Source organism: Rhamphochromis longiceps, linkage group LG1 (assembly GCF_057381845.1).
Source record: "Rhamphochromis longiceps isolate RC_006_pf linkage group LG1, R_longiceps_female_GT1.1, whole genome shotgun sequence".
In the NCBI taxonomy this organism is placed as follows: Eukaryota; Metazoa; Chordata; class Actinopteri; order Cichliformes; family Cichlidae; genus Rhamphochromis; species Rhamphochromis longiceps.
Window position 1 is genome coordinate 16,059,041 of NC_140557.1, and position 26,879 is coordinate 16,085,919.

The 26,879-nt window shown below is 38.2% G+C and overlaps 1 protein-coding gene across 1 annotated transcript in view; it reads right to left on the bottom strand.

Moving 5' to 3' along the window:
- Positions 1–26,251, bottom strand: part of tspan15 (tetraspanin 15) — a 42,240-nt gene extending 15,989 nt beyond the window's left edge. Inside the window, exons 1-4 of the mRNA XM_085400275.1 lie at positions 26,098–26,251; positions 12,139–12,324; positions 11,033–11,107; positions 5,880–5,975 (exon numbers count right to left, since the gene is read on the bottom strand). Coding sequence (XP_085256401.1) covers positions 5,880–5,975; positions 11,033–11,107; positions 12,139–12,324; positions 26,098–26,184 — 444 coding nt within the window. The 5' untranslated portion in view covers positions 26,185–26,251. The remainder of the gene's footprint in view (positions 1–5,879; positions 5,976–11,032; positions 11,108–12,138; positions 12,325–26,097) is intronic.
- Between the last annotated feature and the right edge of the window lie 628 nt (positions 26,252–26,879).

Below are 26,879 nucleotides of genomic sequence, written 5' to 3' on the forward strand. Positions count from 1 at the left end.
TGTCTCTACCTCAACCCATGAAAATGAATACAAGTGTTTCCAGTAAGTGGATGGCAAAGGTTAGTGTTTGTGCATTCATGTAAGATTTATTAATGGACTTCGTACTTTTCTTGTTTGTTACTGCATTTTGTGTTATGTTTCTGTGTTTATTATATTTTCATTGACAGACACCACTGGATGAATTTTAATGTTATGCTCACAGTTGTCTCTTAATGAAATTTACCATGTCTATGCACAACTGCTATGCTTAAATTGCGCCAATGCTTTCCGTGATGAATCCAGAATTTGCTTATAAATATGCATGAACACTTCTGAGTGAAACATGCAGCACTCGGGAAAGATGGCGTTTGAAAGAGTGTCTGCCTGAATGACTTTTTTGTTTGAAGTGCTCTAACACTTCTTGGTATACACAACAAAGCCCGGCTGCAGTGCTGTGGGGGTATTTATTGCTGTGCCTGCAGCACAGATTGTGGTTAACAAATGATGAGACGTTTTCAAGCTGAACTGTTTTTATGAAGCAAGTGTCTGCAGTGACTAAGGTGTTATCTAATGAGGGAAATGAAAAATTGTTGCTCCTGGCAATGAAACCAACAAGTGGTCAATAATATGACAACTATTTTGATAAATTATGCATGTAATTGTGTGAGAAAAATGTCTCCTCTGTCTCCTCTGCAGGGGCGAAGAAAGAGGCAGCTTACTGGTGGAATAAATGTCACATCTCCATTACAATACTGAGGCACAGTGGATAGAAAGGGCAGCTTGAAATCGAGTTAATACCGGATATGATGTGACCTACCACTTATACATGAACTCTGTGCTCAGAATGAGATGTTTCCTAATATCTTTACAGCTGGAACAAAAAGCTTACAGATGTGGTTTGTCACTGAAGACACATCTTTAAGTATGCTTCAAACTAAGAGATCAATTATTTTGTGGTTCATGTGACATTTATCATTCTGTGTCAAAGGAAGAGCCATTAACAGTAAAACCAGTGATAGCGTCACACTTTCAGACACTATACAAGATTTCAGATACGAAATGGTTAAAAGTTATTTTGTAAAAAAATGGAAATTAGACTTAAGGCCCAACTCTAACTTTTGTCAACTCCTCAGATGGATTTTGCTTGGTCTTGCTCAGGTGTACGCCTGCTATGTTAGTGTGTAAATGTAATGAGAAAAACAAATATGCAGAACCCTTCTATGTGACCCCATGCCTGTCCTACTTGCTTTATTCGGTTAAGAAACAGGAAGTGGTGGTGCGGTTATTACAGTCTGGAGTTTGAACCCTAGAGTCATTCCACATCCGCTTGTAGAGCCAATCGTCAAGAACTTGAAGTAAGCAATTTTTTGTGCGACTTTATCAGTCTCTCACAATCTCTCACATGAGGTGGGGGAATGTTGCTTCAGTTCATTTGGTGACACAGCTCGCTCAAGTCTTTTCTTTCCCATCCATTCTGTTGTAGTTTTGTTGCTGTGCTTGGGATCATTGACCTGTTGCAGGACCCGGTTTTGCACGATCTTCAGCTGATAGACATGTAGCCTCACATCTGACTCTGGTATACAGAGTAGTTCATGGTCGAGACAGTGACTGCAGGATGTCCAGGTCCAATTCCAAACCAGTCTAAACCATCACCCCTCGACCGCCTCTTTGTCCTGATATGCTGTGTTTGGTTTTTGCCAGATGCGGTGCTATCCATTAAGACTAAACCTCTCCAATTTAATTTCATCACTGTTGATGTGTTTCGTTGCTGGCATTGTGTAAAAGACCTGAATGCTCCGGACCAGCAAACTGGCAAAAATTCGGCTTTCAGACAGGTGGTCACGCTTGCTGATGATCATTTAATCAAGAGCATTTGATTAACACCTACTTCCCCATTCCTATGGAAGCAGTAGAGTGTACTTCATTTTCCCACACACTGCTTCTGCATTTCAGCTTAATGTTTGTTAATTAAATAATGACATGGTGTAAAATGACACGTTTTTTAGTTCACTTGAGGTTGTATTTACCGAAATTTAGAACCTGCTAAGGACCAGGTTATTTTTAACATGTCCTGATACAGAAACTCTTACAATAGAAAGTGGGTGTGCTTTTGTTTTCAAGTGACTCTACATTTGGAGTCTTATCTCAGTTATTAAAGTGAAGATGTCTTAACCTGTACAGAATCAGATTTTAATATTGTCAAGGAGAGGTTCACTTAAAGTCCATCTTAAAATAGTACTCACACAGCTATTTCTCTGCTCAAGTTACTCTTTTCTCTGATCCATGCCCCTACTGACTTCAGAAATATCTATAAATCTATGGAGCTGACCATACTGATAAATGTGAGGTTAACTGGAAATATTCTCTTCCATTTTTTTTGTGTTGGCTGAACAACAGACTGGCAATCTGTCCAGGGATGTAACCTGCCTCTAACCCATCACAGTATATAAGAGATGGATAAATGAATGGATGGATGGAGAAACTCAAAGGTATAACCTTGAAACTAGGCAATGGTTTAATTAAGGAAGTTCAGGCAAGAAAAAAAAAGTGTCAAATTTTCATCAAAGTTGGTCCTTTATTCACAGAGGGTGTCACCAGTTGGGCATCCTACCAAATTGAATAATGGTCACTATTTCGCTGTAAGAATAGTTTTAGTGAGAAACTTCCAGAAAATTATGAAAGTGAAGCTTTGACCTTTCGGATTTAAAAGCATCATTATATTTTTTATCCTATTAGAGATTTTTGTGAAATCTAACTATTTTAATGCAATTAATTCATCCTTCAGCCAAAGCGAATGTTTGTGCCACATGCTAAGAGCTTTCAAAATGCATTTCTGAAATGACACATTCAAGAAAAACAGAAAACAATGAGTCCAGCATTGACTGTCACCAGAGGGGATGGAAGAAAAATAGCATGGCAGAAATTAAATTCTGCCTCCTCTGACTAAACAATATGTGTGTCCCGGCTCTGAATGTTGGATTGTCGATTTCCTTTTTTGGATTCAGAGACGGTTCGATAACAAAAATAAAGAAAAGAAAAAGTGCTGACGCAACTGTTCGGGCTCTGAGGCATGAGGGCGTTTTCAAGCCTGAAAACTGGTCCCGACAATCAATTTTTCTTTGTTGTTGCAATTATGACAGATGGCTAAGACGTAGCCCCATCCAAAACATCAGCAGCTATTTACATGGAGACTGGGACAGGATGCCTCCTGTTGAGTTTACACTCAAAACACCTTCAGGCATTTTGCAGGAAAGACTCCTCTGACCCTTTTCGCATTACACACACACAAAAATAAAATAACCTGACAGTACAGACGGAGGTGCCATCTAAACACATTAGAAATGTTTTTTTCTTCTTACTGGATATGAGCTTTTCCAGAGTTCAGCGGGCACACGGGACGACATTACACAAAATACATTAAAATAAAAAATAGATGGTTTTATAATGTAGAAGAACATTAAAAACACTGCTGGATACAGAACTGTGCTCACAGGGCACAGACCTGGTATGAGCAGTGAAATATTCTGATTGCTCACAGACAAACGCAACATAAACTTCCTATTCAGTTGTTCTCACTTACCCACCGACAACAAAGGGACGCCTTTTTAAATCTTATATGAAAGGAACAGAGAAAAATGTCACCATTTACACGACGCAAACACAAATGCATGACTGAATTTGGTACCGTTCTCACAAACAAAAATAAGTTCAGAACATAGTCTCAGTGCCCTCCAAGTTTGTTTTTTCAAACATGGTTTTCCATTGAAGTTCTTCAGAAAAACACTTAATCTCTCTAAGAGCAGGGCAACGGGCCCAGCAAGCAGCTTTAAAAACCTTTACAGGCTTCTGTTAAATGGCTTTCTAACATCACTGAAGCAATCTTTGCTGCTATAAAGTTCTTCAAACATGTCACTGGATGAATCGGCTGCCAAAACAAAAAAAAGAGGCTCCTTTTATGCTTTGACAGATAATTAATCGGCACTTCTTTTCTACACAACCAACTAAGATCTGCATAACCAAGGTGCTGCTGATCTTTGACAAAAATAAATACACCAACCAATTGTCCTAACCAACTAAGCACATGCATTATTGTCAGATGTTTTTTCCTCCAGCATTAACAAACCTTCTCTGTGAAAGAGAAAGATATTAATTTTTAAAACTCTCGTTGCATTCTCTCTTTATAAATTGACCAGATTTATTAGGCCTCTTCCGCTGCCTGTTAATAACCTGCTGAAGATCAAATTGAACATGTGAATAGGGAAGAAATGTGATTTAAGGTGGCGTGTTTGTTGATGCAATTCAGACCTGTCGAATTAGAAACTGCTGATCTACTGGGATTATCACACGCAACCATCTCTAGGGTTTACAGCGATTGGTTAAAAAAGAGAAATTATCGAGTGAGCAACAGTTCTCTCAGTATAAATGCCTTATTTATCAATTTACACATCCAGCTAGTATAGAGTAAAGTTTGCCTGTCCTCGTCCCTGCTTTGGTAACCTCTGGGTAGTGCAGTTTTCTCACACAATCCAAAGACTAATGTGAGATTAACTGGTCATTCCACAATTGTCCATAAGTATGATTGTGCACATGAACCATCATCTGCCCCTCTGTGTTAACCCTGAAACAGATCAGGGTGTGCTCGGTGTATTACAGAGACAAAGCCCCATCAAAGCAAAAGCCAGTATCCTCCATTCAAAGATCGACATGCATAAACTGTTTCTCATCCTGAGAAAGTTTTACAAACACCCGTTATCAGTTATCTGGACCTGACCAAATGCACACAAAGATCTTTCTTGTAGCTTTCATGGACAATGCTCAAATGCTGTTAAAGCTGCCAGTCCACAACTGTGTAAAAAATTCAGCCCATTTTCTAAACCACCAAATCACCTGAGACACAATAGCTTTAGGGAATTCAAGCAGCCTGCAACTATCACGCAATCAGGCCACAAATCCACAGTACACAATCCTTAAAATGATGAAGGCCTGTAGCGTGCAGAACATATGCCCCCTCTCCTGTGCTAATCAGAGTTTGTAGCTGGCTGCTAGTTTCAATGTGTGACCAGTCCGCTGTCCCCTACAGTGCATTACCATATGCTTGATAAAAGCTGGGAAAGAGATCTCCAGCTTCAGGCTGTGTGCATGGCGGCTCGGTGTGCTCTGATGGTCATGCACAGCGATGCAACTAAAAATTTTCAGTGAGGATTCAGGTTCACTGGTTGTGCAGTTTTAAAACAACAAAAAATCCTCAGCTTTATAATAATAATAATAATCAGGCTTTGTCTCTACTGCAGGAGATTATTAACATAGACTATACATAAAAGATGGATACCACTACTGTGACTTCACCCATAGTCTGCGCACTGGCCTCATTTTAGTTTTTTTAACTAGATATGACCATAACAGGATGTGAGTGTTTACCGGGATATTTACCAGCTAATACTAGTTCTGTCTAACTAGCTTGGCTGTCGCATTATAGCTGTCATTAAAGGGATTATAACAACAACATGCACCTACTGAGAGAGAGAAAAAAGAAAAGAAAAAAAAAAAAGCTAAACACCTGACTCTTTAACGCATCTTTAAGAACACATGAAGCATGTCTTTAATTCTAGTTTATAATTTATAGATTAGAGGGCATAGCTTTAACCCTTAAAACTATTAAAACAGATCAGTGATCTAAAAAAAAAAAAATCACTCTTAGTACAGATGGAGAGGTATAGGCTGTAATATTTATTTATCCTTTAAAGCTGTGTATTTGGGGATTTACTAAAGTCAAGTCAAGGAACTTTGGTTTCTGACTTTATTTAAAGTCCTGAGGGTTTCTGGGTGATTAATACAGTCTGTATGTAAAAAAAAAGACAGGTGACGTTTATCAAGTAACAGGAAATTAAGAGTCGTCTTACCCTATTCTGAACGTAGTCCATGATGTTTTTGAAGTCCAAGTCATCGTAGTAGTTTACTATGCCCTTTCGAATGTTCTTGTTCAATAAACGTTCCGCCTGTGAGGGAGTTAGAAAAAGAACGCAAAACTGTGAATAGTACAGGAGAGGAGAAAGTCAGATTATCACATCTGTCAGTGGAGCTGTAGAGTTACTTGTATGTGTCAAAAACCATTTAGTTGCCATTTTCGGTGCTGTATGAAATGTCTTTGGCCCGCACGTCCTCTAAGCAAAACGGCAGTAGTCCATTTATGGTGATGTATTTGTCCTCATCCTGTTTTAATAGCACACTGCATGCTGCCCAACAGTTATAGTATGCGGACATTGTTAGCCTTAAAACGAAGCCACAACTCCAAATAAAAACAGAGCCAAATATAATCCATGCTTTTGAAAGGAGAAGCTGCAGGTTTTATTTGTAGTGTGACTTTCAGGGTTAACCGTGGAATTGCATTAAGCTTTAATAACCAAACATAATCATGACTTGTTGAGCTTAATCAACATTTTAGGGGATTTAAGGATTTAAGAGCTTTGACTGTGCAAAATTATGATCAATGAAACAGTTTAGATTTTTTTTTTTTAATGTTAGAGCTTTTATTCCTCCTACTTATATATTTTTTTTTTAAAAAGCAGCCAATTGTGTCTCAAATTGTGTGTGTTGTGTACCAAAATACCCTCTATGTTAAAGGGTATTTCGGTACACAACAATCAGTGTGTCAAACAGGCGCCTGCTGAGAGCAAATGCTATCATAAGTCAAGGTGACTGATTCACTGAACCAGGATATTAAAATGAGAGCGAACTTGACCGCTCACATCTGTCAGTCACAATCTGGTGCTGTGGGGTTACATTAAGTTTAATATATAAGCTTATACAGTCACTTGGCATAAATATTTATAATTTGGAGGTCTCTTAAGAGAATTTTTTGAGAGCTTTTCATTAAATGTTTTCATTCAGGGAACGGTTCATTTACTCCACTAATTTCTCCACTCTGTTTCTGATACATTAGTCTTATTTATAGTTCATTGGCGATGAAAGCGACAAAGCGCTGTTTTTCTTTTTTACCCTTTACTTAGGCCTAATATTGTTCCTTTGTTTCATTCTTCAAAGCACTGCCGACAATAACGAATCGAGAATGCAGCCTCCTCCATTAGAGCCACAGAGATTAAAAGAGATTTAATTTTTCATTTCATTTCTTTTCTTCCCCTCTTGAACATATCAGGTGTTGACAGTGGATGTACTGGGACAAGGCACCCACATTTAAACCAAAGTACGATGTGCACATTTGTAGAACGAGAGCTCAAAGGGCATCATCTCCTCAAACAGGATGTTAATTAAAACGGGAAGCCAAAAATAAGTATGTAGACGTTCAAAATGTATTTTTGAAAGTCTACATACTCCATCACTTGGCCCATTTTCAGGGATTCTTTTAAAGATTGAAATCTCGATTGTGCTCTCAACATTTCATACGTGCAACCTGTTGAGCCACATCGTAAAAGTACGCCTTGTCATGAAAATCCAAATGCATTAAGATGGTGATGCAGGAAATGGAAATCTGTCATAGTTGGTTTTACACTGAACAGATTAAAAATGTGACCAGTGTATCACTAAGAATCAGTCAGTTAATCAGTGAAATTAATTTCACTTTAATTTGGCAACCAATTAAAACAATTTCTATGTTTCCTACATGAGAGTGTCAGACCTGAAATGCAATAAGTAACCTTTAATGTTCAAAAGTTTCAAAGAGCAGCACACAGAGCATAGTGAGGGAATTAAATAAATATAACTCAAATTCAAAAAGATTAATGATTAATTCATTTTTTCAACACAAGTGGAGCCTTTTTGTGTTCTGACCAGAGTAGGTGACCTTCAGTCGTACAACTTTGAGCAGAGGAGGGTGAAACAAAGAGTCAAGTCCCAGATCTTATGTTTGTGAGCCTGAAGTGGAAAGCTTCATTAACAAAGAATGTCATCTGGGAGGTGGAGGAATTTCAGTTTCACGTCTAAGAGGCTCTTGCTGGATGTAAGTAGTAGATGTGATTTTCTGTGTCTGTAGACAGCAACAGATTTGTGATTGAATTTGGAGTCCAGGGAGCGCTTTTAAAGACCTTCTATGACTCTTTGGTGGCATCTGTCATTTTTTTACAGTGTTGTATATTGGAGCAGCGGTTTATCGGCAGCTGAGAGGAAGAGGTTGGATAAACTCATCAGGAAGGCCAGCTCTGTTCTGGGATGCACCCTGGACCCAGTGCAGGTGGTGGGAGACAGAAGGACTCATCTGTGATGGATAGAGTCTCCCACCCCATGCATGTAAATGTTGCTGAACTGCAGAGCTCCTTCAGTGACAGACTGCTGCATCCTAGATGCATGAAGGAGCGTTTCCACAGGTCCTTCCTCCCTGCAGCTGTCAGACTGTACAATCAGAACTGCTCCCAACAAACATAGATGTTTACATCTGCGCTGTAACTGCAATAATTTAATCAACCGATTTGCACTACAACCTGGTTTGCCTCTTATCTGTAGTTAATTTTATTTAATTTAATAACGGCACTCTGTTTATAGTAACCCATTGTCCTTGATGTAAATATGTAAGAAAAATTTTGTATGTTTCTGTTCTGACCTGTTTGTTGTATATGTGTCTTTCTGGCTGCTGTTACAGCCAAATTTCCCCTTGTGGGGCAATTAAAGGATTATTCTATTCTGTCATATATTCTGACATAAAAATTAAAATAGATTTAAATAAAACACAAGCCTTTATCGTCAAAACGGGTTGAGCCTCAGGGAAATTAAAGTTTCCATTGTCATTTGTTTACCCGTGTGTCTGAAAGATTAGGCAAAAACCACTTGGCAGAATTTATTAAAACTAGGCGGGGCTGTGGACAAAATTATGTGGTGTGGAGTTGTTCTCAGCAGAGGACGGAAGGATTCTTAAGCTCTTCCCTACAAATCCACATCAAGATATTTATGAGAGTGAGCTATTTATAAAGAAAACCCGATGACGTCAGGATGTTATCAGAGAATTGGTGATGTTTGCTTGATTAACGCGAATCTTGTTTTGATCATGGCTCATATTAGTTATCATCCTCCACCAGTTGTGTTCTGTGCAAACCTCATTTCTCAGGGCAGGACTAGAGGCTAAGCACCTAACAAACTTATTCTGTAATTTTAATAACCATTAACACCATTCTGTTTTTTCCCCTCAAAATTAATTATCAAAAGCTTTTCATTTAACAAAATTATATGAGGAATTTTATGCCTAACGAACACGGCGCTGTAACATGCAAATGAGAAGGAGATAAGTCATGTCAATGTTATCTCCCCCTTCGTGCCGGTTATGGTGTGTAAATGATCTGTGACTCACGGTGCGTTGTGCTCTCCTCTCAGGTGTAGCTGGTCTGGTGTGATTAACTGAAAAGCAATAAAGAGGGGGCAGGACCCTTGGTGTGCTTTCCTTTCCTCTACACACCGTCCAGCCAGTGCAGCGGTAATTTTTGGTTGAACAGTTGTTAATTATTTTGTGTTTTGTGTATGTGTGTGTGGGGATTTTGTGTTTTTGGTTTTTTTGATGGGTCCAGAGGGTCTATTTTTCCTGCTTTATTTCTGTTATGTTGATTTTGATAAAGAGGACTTCAGACACTACAGACCCTAGATTTACTGGCTTATCTACCTTCTGTTGTTAGCCCTTCTTTAGTAATTATGATTAAAAAAAAACAAAAACAAAAAACAAAACCCTGCAGCTTTAACTTTATAAGATTATTTTTTAGACCTCTCATCTAGAGAGGCTTGGATTACAATTTAAAAACTAACTAAAAAACAAACAACAACAAAAAACGACATATTTACATCCAGATCTTGGTTTTTTTTGTAATTCTGCTTGAACAACCTCCTTTAGTTTGAGCCAAAGTTTATTTTAAATATACAGAAAATTATTGTTTACATAACATCAAATTTAATCCATGTGAAGTGGACCCATTTTCATTATTTTAATAAAAGCACAATAAACAGTGTTGTTGGAGTACAGAACCCTGATGCCTCATTTACATCGAGTTAAATCATTAAGAGGTGGAGGTTTGATAATTTGTTTCATATAAAATAAATTTTACAACATGCAGCCATAATTGGTTGTTGTTGTTTTTTCATTTAAGAATTTGTTGATGAATCAAATGAGCCTCCCACAGTGTCTCATTTTGGTCCCCTTTACACTTCATTTAAAACTGAGCCTTCCCCATAAAAAAGGATTACAAAATAAAAATCACAATCCTGATGATTAAGCCTCAATTTCTGTTGCTTTTATTAACAACTGCCTTTAAATGGCGCACCATTAAAATCTCTTGGTACGACGCAGCAGCAGGAACAACCTCTGGAAAATCCAACAGCACAGCAAATAAAGGCAATCGAGTTTTCTTGTCTAAACAGGATTCATTAAAAGGCGCTCTACACTTCGGGGTTGGGGGCCTCTACATTAGACAAGACCCTGCATTTTGAATCACCCACCTGCAGTGCCTTATTGCAGACAGTTTGACATTCAACACTGCAGTAATTTCCAACAATCACTGACTTTAACTTTCCATTCTTTACATTTTAACTATTTGGAGTTTCTATGTCATGTAAAGTTGCTCCTTTCTGGTTTAAAAAGTATTGACAGACATGATGACCTATGTTGGAAGAAGCCAGAGATCATAAGGCAGAGACAGTAAGCAGGACCAACAGGAGAACTTAAGAGGGAAATATTAAAAGTGCAAAATACAGAGACATTGTGAAAGATGACATAAATATCACATAGACAACTGATAATTCTACATACTCTTCTAAACATATGAATTCTGATCCTGTGCAAGTTTAATCTATTGTATTGGTCACAGGAAAACAGCTTTTAACAGCTTTATCTCATGTTAAAGAGAATAAGACTTCAGAAATCAAATTAAACTACATAATGTGGCTTTACTTTTCTTGGCTAGAGTGAATCTCTTCCTCGTGGTAAGCAGACTGTCAGTGTCAGACTGCTTTGGTTGTTATCTTGCTCCCTGCTACGTGAAATAAAACACATGCCTTCACTGCCCACCTGCTGAAGTCAGAGGATTTCAAAATGGTAGGGAACTGATTAACACTTGAGGCAACTCACCTGGTTGCGAAACACCAGCCCCAAGATTGCTCCAACCAGCTCCAGGAGCAGACACGCTGCCAGGGTGTACATGAACTGTGGTGCACCAGACAAGAATATGAATTTCATTGTTCTATTGAGTTCAAGCATATCCCCCCCCCCCCAAAAAAAAGGAAAAAAAATTGAGATAACGTTTTCTAAAGTGCCTTTGTGTGCATCTTTTAACAGTTTGTGTATTGTGTCCATACAGAAAGACCTTTCCTTCCTATCCTAGTTAATCTCTAAAGCAACCAGTGACCAGAACACTCTGGTCTTGCTCTGTGCTTTCATAAAATCCTGAATATAGATGCCATCTTCCCATGTTTGTCTTTTCCTGCATCTGGCAGTGACTCCAGTTGTTTAGTTGCTTATTAAGTAATTTGTAATACAGTGTGTCTTGATTTTTCACCAGTCAGTTCATTGCATTTCTTCCTATAGTTTTAGTACATAACAGAAGCAAAAATTTAGTACATTATGTCAAATGACTCTCCTTAGTGTAATAAGCCATTACTCACTCCAGCTTAGAGACCGGTGTGAGCATCCTCCAGTCGCTAGGGAAAATATACATTGTCTGACTGGTTGCTGGCGATGAAATCAGTTGCAAATGTGATGCTGCACCAAATACCTCCTATTGATTGTTTTGGTTGCTAGCACGTTGCTACAGCTGAAGTAAAAGTTGTGCTTTTACCAGTGAAACAAACATGTTTCCAAAACGTAACAATCTCTGTTTCTGGTTTGTGTCACACTCTTCACACAGTTTCAGTTGGAAAGTGTTTGCAGACAAGTTGGCATCTTATAAGCAAACGATCTGCTAGCAAAGCAATTCCAACTAGGTTTTTGGTGCAGCATCATGCAACTCTCAACCAGTTTCATCCAGTAACAGCTTTTTCTGTTTGTTTGTCTCTCTTTAAATCCCAGAAAGTAAGACAGACTGGTTTAGTTTAAACTGTGTGTGTGTGTGTGTGTGTGTGTGTGTGTGTGTGTGTGTGTGTGTGTGTGTGTGTGTGGGGGGGGGGGGGGGGGGGGGTTATTTGCATCTTTACAAATAACAATGATGCAAAGGCAATTTCCAATACTTCACCACTCACCACTTTCAATAGAGTTATATTATCCCTCAGGGAACCCAAGACTCCAATGAATGAAACAACAAATAGGATGATGCCCAGTAGGATCAGGATTATAGATGGGGCCAGAAACACACCCTCCAGTGTCTTGTACTGCTGTCGCTCTACTTCTGCATAGATGCCAATACCCAGGATACATCCGCCTATTAGCTGGAAACACACAAGCGAAGCAGTTAGGACAGATTAGTCATCAGCTTGAACATGATGGGAAACCAGCAGGTTTCTAGATTCGCTCAGTTTCTGCAGATTTAAATATAACTAAGAGAATAAAACATTCAGTGGGCCAAAGCTTAATTTCCACAATTACATGTTCGTCAGCTACCACTTAGCAGGGAATATTGAGGTGGAAAAAAAATGGAAAGTGCTTAGACCACCAGGTCTCAAAGACAACAGAGAAAGAGACGCGTACAATACTTAAGTTTAAGGTCATACATATTAGAAGGAAAATACAGCAACATCACTTTGTCAGACAGGTTCTATTTAAGTGATTTCTTGATTCAGGAGGTCCAGCAGTAATCAGGGCTGGATATAGCTAGTGAAATTGAACTTTGCTTCCCCAAAAAACGTGGTTTTCACAGTCAATGCTTGATTTAACAATAAGGCAATTAATATTTCGACACAGGGACAGATAGGTTTGGATTTTTGTTGATGCTGGAGGTCAGAGGAGAAAGGCCAATTAGCTTTGAGTTGACAGGAAGGTAACAAGAACTCAAACAACCACAAAGATGGGCCACAGTGGATACATCTACCGTCAGCTAATAACAAGTCACACAAACGTATTCACATAAATGTAACTGCTGTGACATCACCTGTTGGTTAGTGTAGCCCTCACACTGTATGTGATGACCAGGAGGTGAATCGGACTAAGAAACCAAGAGACACTGCACACTCATATTATAGCAGTTTGTAAACCACACGTTAGCCTCACCCTAAAGCAAATAATTATAAAATGCAGTTTAACAGGACTTTCACACTGACTTCACTTTTCACACCAGTAAGCTGTGCCAGTCTCCCAATCTCTCATGTACAGTCTATGGATGATGGTCCATGTGAGTCTGTCTGATTTAGACAGAAACCTCAACAACAAGCATAAAAATCTATATGCCTATAAAGCATAAAGTCTGCACCTCAATCAAATCATGAATGTTTCATTTAAATTCCACTTTGGTGGTATACAGAAGCAAAAATGTTTTTGTCCATTTCTAAAGCCAATTGTATAAAGCGTTTTAATAGTTTCTTTATCAAACAACAACAACAAAAGAAATCCTGGCAAACACTGACATAATTATAGGCATACCCTTGTAGAGCTACAAGGGTATGAAATTTCTCCCGAAGAAGAAATGATAAATAAATTAAGCAATTATAATCTGTATAATCGCCAGACTGTAGTGGACTATGGTTAGGGCTGCTCAATTAATCGAATTTTAATCACGATTACGATCTGGGCTTTCAACGATCATTAAAAATGACTGAGCCGATTATTAGCCCCTCCCTCATTTATCCGCGACACCTTAAAGGCCGGTCCGTGAAAATATTGTCGGGCATAAACCGGTCCGTGGCGCAAAAAAGGTTGGAGACCGCTGATTAAGAGGACCCGAGGGAAGCTCGGGAAGCTAAGCAGAAGTTATTTGGAGAGTGACTGCCGTTGGTTGAAAAGAGAGTTTAAAAAAAAAAAAAAACTTCAGTGGTGTTGCACACTATTTTATATTATTTTTTTAAAGTCATTGTTAACCCTTTAAAGCCGGTCAGAGCTGCATGCTCCGTTTTGCGTAACTATTTTTAAATCCCTGTAGAACCTGAACCGTGTAAGCTAGCGCAATAATTTGTTTTGCATATGAAACCGGAGGAGTTGTACTTACATCTGATGCCATCAGCTTGTCCTCGGTCACGGTTTCGTTCCACATATAGCTTTGCAAAAATTGCATAAAAAGCGCTTGCAGGAACAAAAACATAATATTCCAGAAACACGCTTTGCCGTTCCTATCAGCTGTTCGTAACACTTCCCACAGTGAAATGATGCACATGCTGTTTTCTTTGCAAATTTGCATCATAGGATTGTTTTTTGTTTTTCCTGCAGTATATAAAAATTGCTGTATCTCCAAAATAAAACTATGAAGACACTCAAAATAAATTTCCTGTGGTGGGAAACTATTTTTTGCAACTTTATTGTATTTAAAGTTTTGAGGGATAAACCTCTTAAATTTCTCCAAGTAGAAATATATGTAAACAAAACAAAAGCGATTTTCAATTTTTTTTGTAGTTTATTGCACTTTTTTGCAATTTATGTAATTACTATGGACTTAATGCATACATATTATTAAAATATGGGCTATAACAGTTGTATTGATGTATAGCAACTTGAAATGCTCCCACAAATGGCACTACAGCATGTAAAAAAATAATATAAGCGCTGGTGGACTTGGTTCTATAGTAGGTCTTAAAGGGTTAAATAAATATCGTCAAATAATCGTGATCTCAATTTCAGTGAAAATAATCGTGATTATCATTTTTGCCATAATCGAGCAGCCCTAACTATGGTAACAGATAATTCAGCGTTGTTATTGTAAAAAATAGTTTCTTAATTAGGTTCTCTGAAGTTTTGTATAGTCTGACACATGCACGCACACAGTTTCCCTTCACCACATTACTCCAACATAATTCAACAATCAATTCAAAAGAACATTTAAGAACCATCAGTGCTGTGAAGCAAATTGCCTAGATTGTTTATACACAGCCATAAATACACACTTTTCTGTCTTTGTCATTGAAGAGAACTGAAAGAGAAGCAATCTTCAGTTTTAAGTTCTCAAGTAACCAATCATCCATACAAAGTCATCACATCAGGATGGAGAAGGCTAGTTTTCCCATTAAAGACAAAAGATGGGTAGAAACGAAACAGGGCACTGGCATTACGGACTGATAATTGGAAACTCAGCAGGATGTTCCTGTGAAACAGAGCAGTATCACATGAACAAAGCAAACTTTCACAAATAGCAAATTATATTTCTCGACAGAAATTAGTGGGGGTTTTTTTGTCCCTTTTTGTGCTCAATGCTATAAATTTCAATTCGATTCAAGCGAAACTTGCAAGGCCGGTTTAGCTCAAGAACCTCCATTTAGAGTGGATTCACATAATTATACCTCAACATAGGTATATTTTTAAACATATAAAGACCAACAGCTCCATTATTCTTTCTGTTGTGTTGTGAAAGAAGCACTGTTGAACAGCCACGTACTGCTGCACGCCAGCTGAATAATATATCACAAGAAGGCTCCTGTGTAGACATTAGAATTGTTAATGAGAACCCTAATCAAAAGGTCAATTAAGTCAAATTAACAGTGGCAGAAGCTATTTAAGCAATCAGCAAACAAACCTGTCAAAGTCTAGGAGGAGCAAAATGAGAGAGGGGAGAGCGCAAAGGGTCAGCTCACCCAAATTACTTGGGGTTTTTTTTTTTTTTTTTTTTAAACACAACACAACCCCTGCACAGAGAGGAGCCGGGTCAAGTGTGTAGACGTCTGAATGAGTGGTCGGTCTCAATATAAAACTGTTTTTTTGTTGTTCCCTTACAGCGGTGTTTCCAGCGCTGACATCCTCAGGTTCCTGCATCTAAAATGACACCGTGAGGAAACTTATCACCACCTCACGTGACGCTGTTTTGAATCCTATCTTTAGAAACGACAGGCTGTTCTACTGTGTCAAAGCAAGCCTGTGTGTGTGCTATACTCTTCTGGCTCACTTTGAAAATGTTTATTTGTTTATTACAGACACACTTTGAGCAAACTGCACCATATAACCTCAAATATTTGGCTTATTCTATGCATATCAATCTAGCTAATAAAGTGCTGTGAAGTATTTCCCCACCTTCTGATCATTATCATTTGTAAAATGGTCACATCTTTCTTAAGGAGTATTAGGGCAACATTTAAAAAAATGTATATATATTAGTGATAATTTTATGCCTTGTGTAAATAAGTTAGTGAAACAAACTGATCAGCCATCTGATTGTGTCTTGTGATTTAACATACGTCCTGTCTATTGCACGACGGTGTGACCATCAATATCCTTGCATCTGTCCACTGCCAGCTATTTCATTGTGTACAAATCAGGCCAACTCCTTCAGGCTTGTGTACTTTCCTTCTGACTATTGTAGCTTTCTGCACCATCTTTTCTGCATCCTTCTATTTATCACCACACTGTGTTTATGTGCTAAAGAAGAAATAATTTTCTTTTTACTGAAACCAATTCTGAAGTACGATTTCACTAACTCATCTTCAGTTATCTTAAAGATGGTATAGCAGCTGCAGCACTTTCAACAAAGGGACAGGGATCTCAATAAGCATCACATCATGCTGTGATCTAAAGAAACTCAACAATAGCTGACGAGGACTGACGAGACAAAAGTTTACATTTTTGAAAGGTTCGAGTCCCGTTACATCTGGCGTAAAACTGATGAAGCTTTTTATGAAAACGAACATCATACCAAGAGTTATGCAGGATGGCGGTAGTGTCACGAAACGTCTAAATCCAAGCGAGATACTTTGGCCTGACTTTTAACAGGTTGTTCGTTCTTTAAATCGTTCAGTGTTGCTGAATTAAAGCAAGTATGCAAAGAAGAGTGGGCCTAAATTCCTGCACATGGACATGAAAGACTCATTAGCAGTTGCTACAAATGGTGGCAGAATTAGATTTAAGAGGCAGTTACCTTTCACATGGGGTCATGTATGTTTGGATAACCTTTTTCCCCCCCTTTTCAAAACTGCATTTTGTATTTATTCACGTCATCTTTGTTTGATGATCTGAAACATTTAAGTGTGAAAAATATGCAAATAAACAAAACAAGAAAAAAAATCAGTTATGAGGCAAATGCTTTTGCACCATATAAAACTAAATTTCAGTCTGAGAACAGTGTTTCTCAATAACAGCAGCTAAATGTTAACAACTATGCATTTGCTGAAACAAATTTAAATGCCCAGGTGTGTTTCAACAATGACTTCCAGGCTAAATTAAAATTAAAAGAGCCATTTATACAAACTCACTGACTGCCAAATAGCACATGGCACGTCCTGAAATAGGATCCGGCAGCTGAAGTGGAAACTGGCCAAATTGCAACAATCCATTTATACTGATTTCAGTTATTTGGGCTGTTTTTGCATGCTGGAAGGGTTAAAATGAGCACGACTTCTTGCAATATTCATCCACATATCCATTACCAAAAAAACAAGCATTTTCTCTTCTGTACCCTGAAAAAAATAACTTTTCCCCATTTCATTTTCAAAGCAATGACTGTAATGAAATTGTTGTTTTTCTATAATAATTGAAGCTTGTTATCAGGAAGGCTGCTACTGAGAAAACATAGAAGAGCTGGTTTATTTTTCTGCTTGTGAGGTATGCTGTAAACAGACAAATTTAGGATATTTGTGTTAAGCCACCTGGCGCTATCCCTGGTACTGAATAGATCAGAGGAGGAAATGGAGAAAACATCGCTTTAATTCTGCCTTGTTGGCTTATTGTGGACAGAAATATCAAAGTAGCAATGTTTCAGAGAGAGAGTGAGCGAGAGGCAGAGGGAAATGCATGGCGTGAGCAGAGAAGCAGACTAAACGATCCAATAATCACGGCATATTGCTTCTGCAAACACCATTGTATGACATATTGCTAATTGCTGTTTGCCGCCATCCCCCCTCCCAATCTGATTTCAGCCATCCTGTGAGATGCACAGCGCATCACAGCAAAAGAGAAAAAGGGGGAGGGGGGGGCCTATGCAGATTTCAGAAGGTCCGACACTGTTTATAATCCACCATGATGCCTTTCCCTTACATGTCCCTGCTTGGTGTCTGTTATGGTCTCTTACTGGCCGCTGGCCTGTACGCCACAAACTCGCTTCCATTCAGCCAAGAGGAGAGGAGATCACTTAGAGCCTTTTAAACAGCAATTTGAAATTTCTGCCAAGGATAGAATATGTCAACAGTCAAGAGTGATAATCTCCACAAAGAGTCTGTCTTGTTTGAGGATCATTCTGATTCATGCAAACAGATTTCTAACAAACGTACTCGGGAAAATAAAATAAAACGGGTCACACACTGTTTATCATCATGCACTTAGCTGCAGATGGCTCGGCAACAGTTTCAGGGCATTAGGCCAAGATCAAGTGGTAGTTTATAACCTATTACACTCTGCTAAAACAACTTCGTGGTGCTATTACTGGACACAGCTCACAGCTATAAAGGCATGCAGTGCAGCTTTGAAACCAGGGTACAATCTGCAGACATAGCACAGACAGAAAAGGAAAAGAAATGTAACTTTAGGATTGTCACTGCTATTGCGTCCTAATTTAAATTAGCTTTTGGAGACATTTTAAAGCTAAAGCAGAGTTAAGAAACCAACATAGAACTAACAAATATCTGTAAACTACTGGCTCTCATATTTTCCCTATGTGATAATCAGAACACCTGTTAGATCTGAGAGAAAAGGAAATCTTGTCATCTACATTCAGAATGACATCATAGGCTATTTTTAGCCAGTCCAGCAGCTCAGTAAATGTGGATTTTGTTCCCCAGATGTAAATATCTAACAAATAACAGAACAATTTACTAACCTGTCTGAAATTTCTAGCATATTTATTAATTGTGGCCAGACAGCCAGTTCTAAAAACTTTGATGAGCTTTCCTCTAAAAAGGTCAGTCTATGGATGAAAAATCTCTTTTCACAAGTTATTGCATTGATTTCCATCTTTCACATTTATTCCTTGTCAGTATGGACTTTAATGCGCAGTAGGCAAGTGTACCATATATAAATACCACGTTTCCATGAATTTACACTGATGTACCTTATCACAAAATGTTAGAATCTTTCTCTAGTCCTTTGGTTAATGATCATATGCATTACAAAAACCCCTCAAATTATAATAAAGGCTAATAAATATGCATCCAGATCTGTGTGTTTATATTGACCTCAAGCCAATGCTAAACCAATAGCGAAAGGGTCTGTGATGCCTTCTGGAGACAATTTTTCTGTCTGCTACATCATTGCAGATGAATTCTGGCTCACTCTTCTTTACAACGTTGCTTCAGTTCACTGAGGACTGTGGGCATCCAGTTATGTATTCAGGTTCAGGTCTGGACTGGGATGGGCTGCTGCAACATCTTCTGTTGAAGATTTTTTTTCTATGCTTGAGATCATTGTCCTGTTGCACGAGCCAATTTCAGCCGAGCTTAAGCTGTTGGAAAGATGGCCTCACATTTAGATAGAGTATTCTGGCATATAAAGAAGTTAAAATCAAGCTTCAGCCCTCTACCACTAGTGGACATTTCCTATGAGAGGTTTGTTAATCACCAAATGTGGCTAAACATCTCCACTTTGGCCTCGAATGTCCAAATGACCTTGTCCAGAAACCTTGTAGTTTGTTCAGATGCATTTTTGCAAACCCAACTGTGCTGCTGTGTTCTCTTTACAGAGAAGAGGCTTTGTTCTGGTAACCCTTCCAAACAAGTCATACATGTTCAGTCTTTTTTGTATTGTCATGAACTTTAAAATGTAGCATGCCGAGGCCTGTGGAGTCTGTGATGTAGATCTTGAGGTTTTTTTGCAAATTTCTCTGAGCATTGCATCGTTGAGGTAAATATATACCCGAATAATCTGTGATCACCTCCAAATATGGGTTCAGGAGTTTTACAACTACACGGTCAGTTATAGAAATCAAAAGAATGAAAATATGGGAACATATCAGCATTTCATAGCATTGACCATGATCCTAATTTCAGGATATTGGTGTTAGGAAGACCCAAAGCATGACTTACTAATGTGGAAGATAAGTAATGCTCATGACTAATGAGATCATGATTGTATGCAAAATGTATTAACACTGAAAATATTAGACTGGATTAAATAATAAATCAGTGTGTCAAGAGTGAAAATGACAAATTTGACCTTCATCATGAGGACGATTTGGGTAAAGACCAAAATTCTCCAACACTGTAGGCAGAGTTCTTGTGAACAGTGGACAAAGATCTCACCAGAGCACGAGCTAGCATTTGAGTTTTTACATTTTGTACCTTGGGCTTTACAGATGAATGTTTTAATGGTCTCAAAGTAAACGCAACAAAAATTCAAAAATATGACATCCCAGCGTTTTCCTGTGTGTTAGTGAGCTCAGTCAACCTTCACTGGATAAGTAAAGGTTAAGAGCAGCAAATAACTTCACGCAGCAAACTGAAATATTCTAAAAATGTTTTCTAAAAGGGAACGGGGATACAATTTGAGGGGGGAATTAAATTTAAAACGTCCTCGTATCCGTACAACATTAAAAAGTTTTTGCATCTCTGTGTGTGGAGTGAAGCTGTGGAACAGACTAAGTAAAGATATGAAGCAATGTCCAAGCATGGCGCAGTTTAAAAAGCGGTTTAAGGATATGGTTTTTACAGGGTACAGGGAAAAGGTAGAGATTTGATAGGGTGTTCTTGTCTAATATTTTCATGTGTGTGCGCATGCACGGGTTTGTTGGTGTGTGTGTGTGTGTGTGTATGTGTATGTGTATATATATATATATATATATATATATATATAAAATTGTAGGTTGTGTATCCTTGAGGTGTTAATGGGGTTATTGAAAATGTGTACATGTGCGTATGTGTGTATATACGTATGTATGGATAGAAACATATATGTGTATATATTAAAAAAAAAATTACACATAACATATAATGTAATTGCAAGGAGGTATTTCTGTAGTCTATTGATACTATATAGTGGAAAAGGGGTGGGATTAAATAAGCTTATGCTTCTTCCTGCTCCTTTTTGAACATGGACGTTATTTGGAGTTGTGGTTGCTCGTTTTCCTTTTGTTTGCTTTGTTCATTTGTCTCTTTTAATTCTATTTTTTTTATACTTTTTCAACATGTTCAAAATAAAGATTCAATCAATCAATCAATCAATCAATCAATCAATCAAAAAGAAAGCAGCAAACTTGGGAACATGCCGGGAAGGTTATTGGAAGAACTCCAGCTGCTTTTACATTTCTCTGAGATTCAGATGACAGGAACAAACAATTTGTGACAAATTACAGACGGCAATCAAAACCGCTGACAAATCCTCTCTGCACCTCTCCAGTCGTGCTCCTCTGTTCTGTCCTCCTAATCAGTTGTTTACATTATTTCACTTCATGCTAATTTCGGAATAAGAATTTAAATCAAAGCGGCGTTCAAACACTGTTAAACATGACCCGAGGCATTCTCGTCACCCTCGAGCTTTGCTTGAATCTTGCGTTTACTCTTTGTCAACTGTTCTCCATTTGAATACAGAGCCAGAGGAGATTAATCTGTTGTCCTAATGTGGGTTAAATCATTCCCACAGTAAGCAGGAAATGACTCATCATCTTCTGTACATTGTTCCTCCAAAATATACACCGCACTGTTTGGACATTTACACTCTAAGCAGTTGATAGCCAGCACGCGCACATCCTGTTCTGCAAAAACGCTGAATGGGGGTGAAAAACAGGTCATTAAGAGCAAAAGAAAAACAAAACCAAATGAAGAAGCACAAAGAGATCTGAAAGTAACCCGCTCGAGTTTCTTTTTACAGGTGGTTTAAATTACCGACTGACATTTTAGTAAGTGAAGCTCTGAATTCTAGTAAATCTCCACAAGAGTACTCACACTGCAGAGTCCTCTGTTTCTCCAAAACCAACTGGTGCATCATTACTTGTTGTTTTCATTACTCATTATATTATATTATAGTGTGAAATGATTACTGTAGCATCATGCGGTGAACTGAAAAAAAGATTTGAGCACCTGTTGCAGGAAACATTTTATGAGAATCGCTGTTGCCGTTCAATCTTTGTGTCTAGGTTTCCAGGAGGATGTGCCAGAACTCTTTATTCAGAGGCACCATGTGGCAAAAAATATCTTATTAATGTGACTGAGTCAACGAGCAGCAGGATCAAAGTAAATATAACATGTTTATCTGTTTCACCTTCCTTATCAAGGCAGCATTCATTCTCCATAATAAACCCATTACTGAGTCTTATGCCTTTGCCTCCCGTTCTACTCCTTTTTGAGCTTCCTCCCATCGCAAATTAACTTCTCAAAAGGTTCTTTCAGAAGAGACAAATAAATGAATTTTCTAAGTGCACCAAGTTCAATTAGCCATCCGTCTTCAAAAATATACAGTCTGTCACATCATCTATGAGAGGGAGCAGCTGCATGGTTGGTTATACAGTATTTCCCAGAAAGGAAGACAAAAAAAGACAAGCTTGTAAGCCAGCAGTATAAACTGTTGCAGTCATATCTCCCATTTGGAGGTATTTGTTGAAATAAACATCACGTTCAAGAATCTAATTATATCACTTCACGTTACTGCCTTTAAAAAAAATAAATAGTTACAAGTAAGGCTATTGTTTCGGGATTAAATGGTCAATATACTCTAATGTGGCCCAGTTTTTACTGGTCGGACAACTCTGTGTGCATGAACTCTGTGTTCCAGTACTGATCCACTACTTTTGTCTACAGAAAAGAACCTGTGGAAAAACCAGATGTCAAGCTTAAAGTTTTCTGTGTCTGTCTATGTGCCACAGGAACTACATTCTCTGGTGGGGAAACAATTTTTAAATGTGCAACTTGTTAAGTTGTGCTTTGCTAAAAACAATGAATGAAGCAACACATTGTCACAGGAACGTGCATGTATTGATTTCTATTCATCTGCTAGAGGAATACAGAGCGCACAAAGAATACCTGTTCAAACAATGAAATGAATTTCAGTTTAATCTGCTTATAAGCTAAAGAGATTTCCACGTTTACTTTATTATCCTATGGGGCAGTAACAGTTTAAATGCATCCAGTTTAAAGTTTCAGAGCTCTAGAAATAAACAGCAGGACTGAGCTTGCACTCAGTGATAAAATAATTAACCTGAATTAAAATGTTTAACACGCTATACAAAGATTAATGATTTTTCTGCTGCATTAATCTCATCTTATTTGCAAAAGTTTTGCATTCTAATGCTATAATTTTGTTATTTAGAATCTCTTTATCACTTACTTATCGGACTTATCATCATCAGATAACATCATAGGGATAAGTTTGTATGGAAAAAAAAGAGTAACATGACCCACAAAATGTCCCTTTTAATGCAAATGTGCAGAGACCTGAAGTGGAAAGCCCGGCTTAAGTTGTTAATTACTGTCATGATACCCATTTCCAACCGGCCTGGCTGTACTGAACTTGTCTCGCTGTAATACCTTTCAGGTGTTTAGAAAACTTGGTGAGCGGATTTATAATGTTGATTTCCAGCACTGTATTTTATTCTACTAAAGCAAAAAGACAACTTTCTTCCGATTGGCTGACCCTCGTAAGCAAAAGGTTTGAAGAATGGGTCAGTGGGGTTTCTGTACCCGCAGTCAGAGCCATGACGACCATATTAGGGATATCCATTCTCTGTGAAAACCAAGAGTAGAAAAAAGACCCTGTCTGAAACAGAGAGTTTAGACTTTAGCCTGAGCTTTTTGCTCACAGGGATTACTGAAGCAAACAATGACCTCCATCCACCACTGTCACAATATTTTTATATATGACAAAAAAAAGGAAAACATAGTATATCCACTTTAGTGTTAACATTTATTGAAATTGTGCTTGGCTTAAACTAACACTCTGTGTTAGTTTAAGCCAAGCATTAGTAAGACTGAATTAAACAGATGGCTGAAAGGTCAAAGTTTACTTACAGCTCAACAACCAACATGACATCCTTTGAAAACTGTAGACTAACTGTTTAAATTCATGTGACGCTTTGGTTGTAACTATATCAGAATTGGCATATCTCAATGCGTTATTGATCTAATAATTAGCCATTGTTTATATCCCCCCATATATCTGGTTATTAAAGTAGAAGATAAGGTGGAGAAATGTAAGAACAAAACTATGCTAACATGTCAACTAAACTGGGATCATATATAGTGATATTCTTCTATTCTGAAAGATTATATGACTAAAATCAGGTGCACAGTCTGCTCTGAGACTTATTATTATCTGTAGCAATCATTTCATCATCAAAATGAGAGCAGCATTGTCAGATTGAAGTTTTTCCTCAAAGGTTTCCTGGTTTTATTTGTTGGTTGCCAAATTCATAATTAAAAATCAAATTTAATAAATGACAGCAACGATAAAGGCGGGCTTCCAGCCACTCAAAAAAATACATTAATTTAAAAAAAAAAAAAAAAAAAAAAAAAAAAAAAAAAAAATCACAAAGCGTCATGACAACAGGTTGCTCTGTATATTTGATCTGGCAGAGTTTGAAGCTGGAGTTTGTGTTTCCACCCAGAAAGCAGCCAGGAGATATTTTACTTGTTAGGCAAATGTGTAAACCACCACACCATTTTATTCAAATATAGATCCAATATGTAGAAGGCTAAATCAAAAATTTCTTTATAGGAAATTGCAAGTTTTAATGTAGACATGACACTAATGAAAAGGGTATGTGTTTTGGTCGTTTTAAACTGAAGCAAACTGGGTACTGTATGTTGTACGACTACTTTTAATAACCTTGAAAACCTTCAGTGTCTATATGAAGTGTGGGTCCTCACAGGGGCATACAAAATAATTTGGGACCCTCGGCTTCCTCTGCTTGGGGAGTTCCAGGTGCTTCTGTCTGGGAGATTGTGTGGTTTTCCCAAGAAAAGCTATAAAAAAAAAAAAAGAAAGAAAAGAAAAGAAAAGTAGATAGTGTTGGACTACTATCTGCAAAGTTTTACTCTGCCGTGTATGTGCATGTGTTAAACTGCCTAAACTGTTCTAATGCAAGAAGCTACAATACACTCCCGCTCTTATCTCAGATGGCTTTATCACTCAAACACACACACTTGGAAAAGATGATCTGCAGGTCGTTTCCAGGCAGGCTATGTCTGTCGTTCCTGAAAAATCCTAAAGGGAAAACAAGATAACTCCCAGAAAGTCTGCTATGGCAGCATTATGCTGAGGAACCTCGATGGGAATGACTGATGATGGCTGGAGAGTTTTGACTCATTTGCAGTGTTTCATCAGTGACCTGTACAGCAGCAGTCTAAATGTAAACAAATAAAAGTAAGTCTAAATAACTTTTAGGTGGATTTTTAAAATGCATTTAATGTAATACTTTCATCATAACTGATCATTTTCCATTCAGATCCTCTAATGCGTCCTTCCTCCAAGTCAGTATGAACCTCTGCAGAATAAAAATGTCCCCATATAATTTTTCAATGCATCAGTGACCCCAAACAATCAGACAAGAAGAACAAGGAGCAGTGCAGCCCTGATCTCACACTGCCACTCAATTACAAAACCCCCAAAACATAATAAAATAAAATAAAAATGCTCCACACACTGAAAAAAATTCTACGGAAGAAAAACAGAAACTTTACTGATAGCCTGCGTGGAGTTAAGTGGTCAGCAGATTGAATGAAAAACTACTGAAGCGACGCTGCTGCAGTGCTGTCACTGTCATTTGATTTACACGGTCCACATGACCCGTACTGTGGTACAGTGACCACGGGAGGACACAAGACTCCTGCGTGAAAAATGACGCCTCGTCCGTTCTTCCTTTTTTCTCTGTTTTAATTTAATTTAATTTACCCAGTTCTCATTCGGGTAGGGTAAAGGTAAGCAAGGAGGGTGTGGCGGCGGAAGGTTTCTGTGAGCAATATCCTACAGCACCTGTCCGTCCACAGGTGTAGCTTACAAAGCCCATGGTTTTATTAGAAAAACGAAATAAGACCGGATCACCCTTTGTCCACCCCACGGATCTGACCGGAGCTCGCATACCCACAAATCAAAAGCATTAGATAAACACACAAGCACACACATACACAAAAACACACCCAGCCTTCCCTCCCTGCCAGCCGGGATCTCCGAGCAAACAAAGCGCACACTCTAGGTTTTAGGATAATCGTGTCTGTACTCACCCACCAACAGCAGGCGTAGATGAACAGCATGAATTTGATGATATAATAGGAACAATCAGCACAACATTTAGACTCTCCCTCTGCCATCGTGTCTGGACGGAAGATAGTTTCTTTCAGCGGCTCTTTGGACTGTTGACAATTCACTTCCGCGTTGTCCTCGTCATAGCACCTGGAAACGCGCGTACAGTCTGATATATGGACGGCCGAAGGGGGCTGGTGGATGTGAGCTTGTGCAAGACTTTTAACTTGTAGAAGTTATGTGACATAAGTACATTAATAAAATCCAATTCAAATTTTATTAAGATTCAAATCTTTGCCCAATTAAGGACGTGGTCATTTTAAGTGACAGATGGGTTCGCTTCCCGTTATTTATTGTCAAAAAATAAAACAATAAAAAACTTCTTTGATTTTTCTGGGGCTTTCTGTTCAGTTTGTTTTAAGCCTGTTTTTAATATTTTTGTTTAAACTGAGTATCTACCTGGTTTTTACTATCACAGTAAATTACAAAGGTATCTTTCAAGCTAAGCTATCCAGCATATAGTTGTTACTGATAACAAGCTCCTATGATAGGTTAAAAAACCAACACACATGATTGAAAGAGCCAAACCGGAGACCAGCAGAACAACTTATGAACAGTGCGGCTATTTCACAACATCTTCTGTACTTTGCCCAGGTATTTCTAACCCATTAACGTACACGCCTATGTAAATATCTAGAAGTTTTTGGGCAGCCTGTGTCAGCAATAGCTTCACCACACTGTGCAGGTCTACAGTTTGACGTTA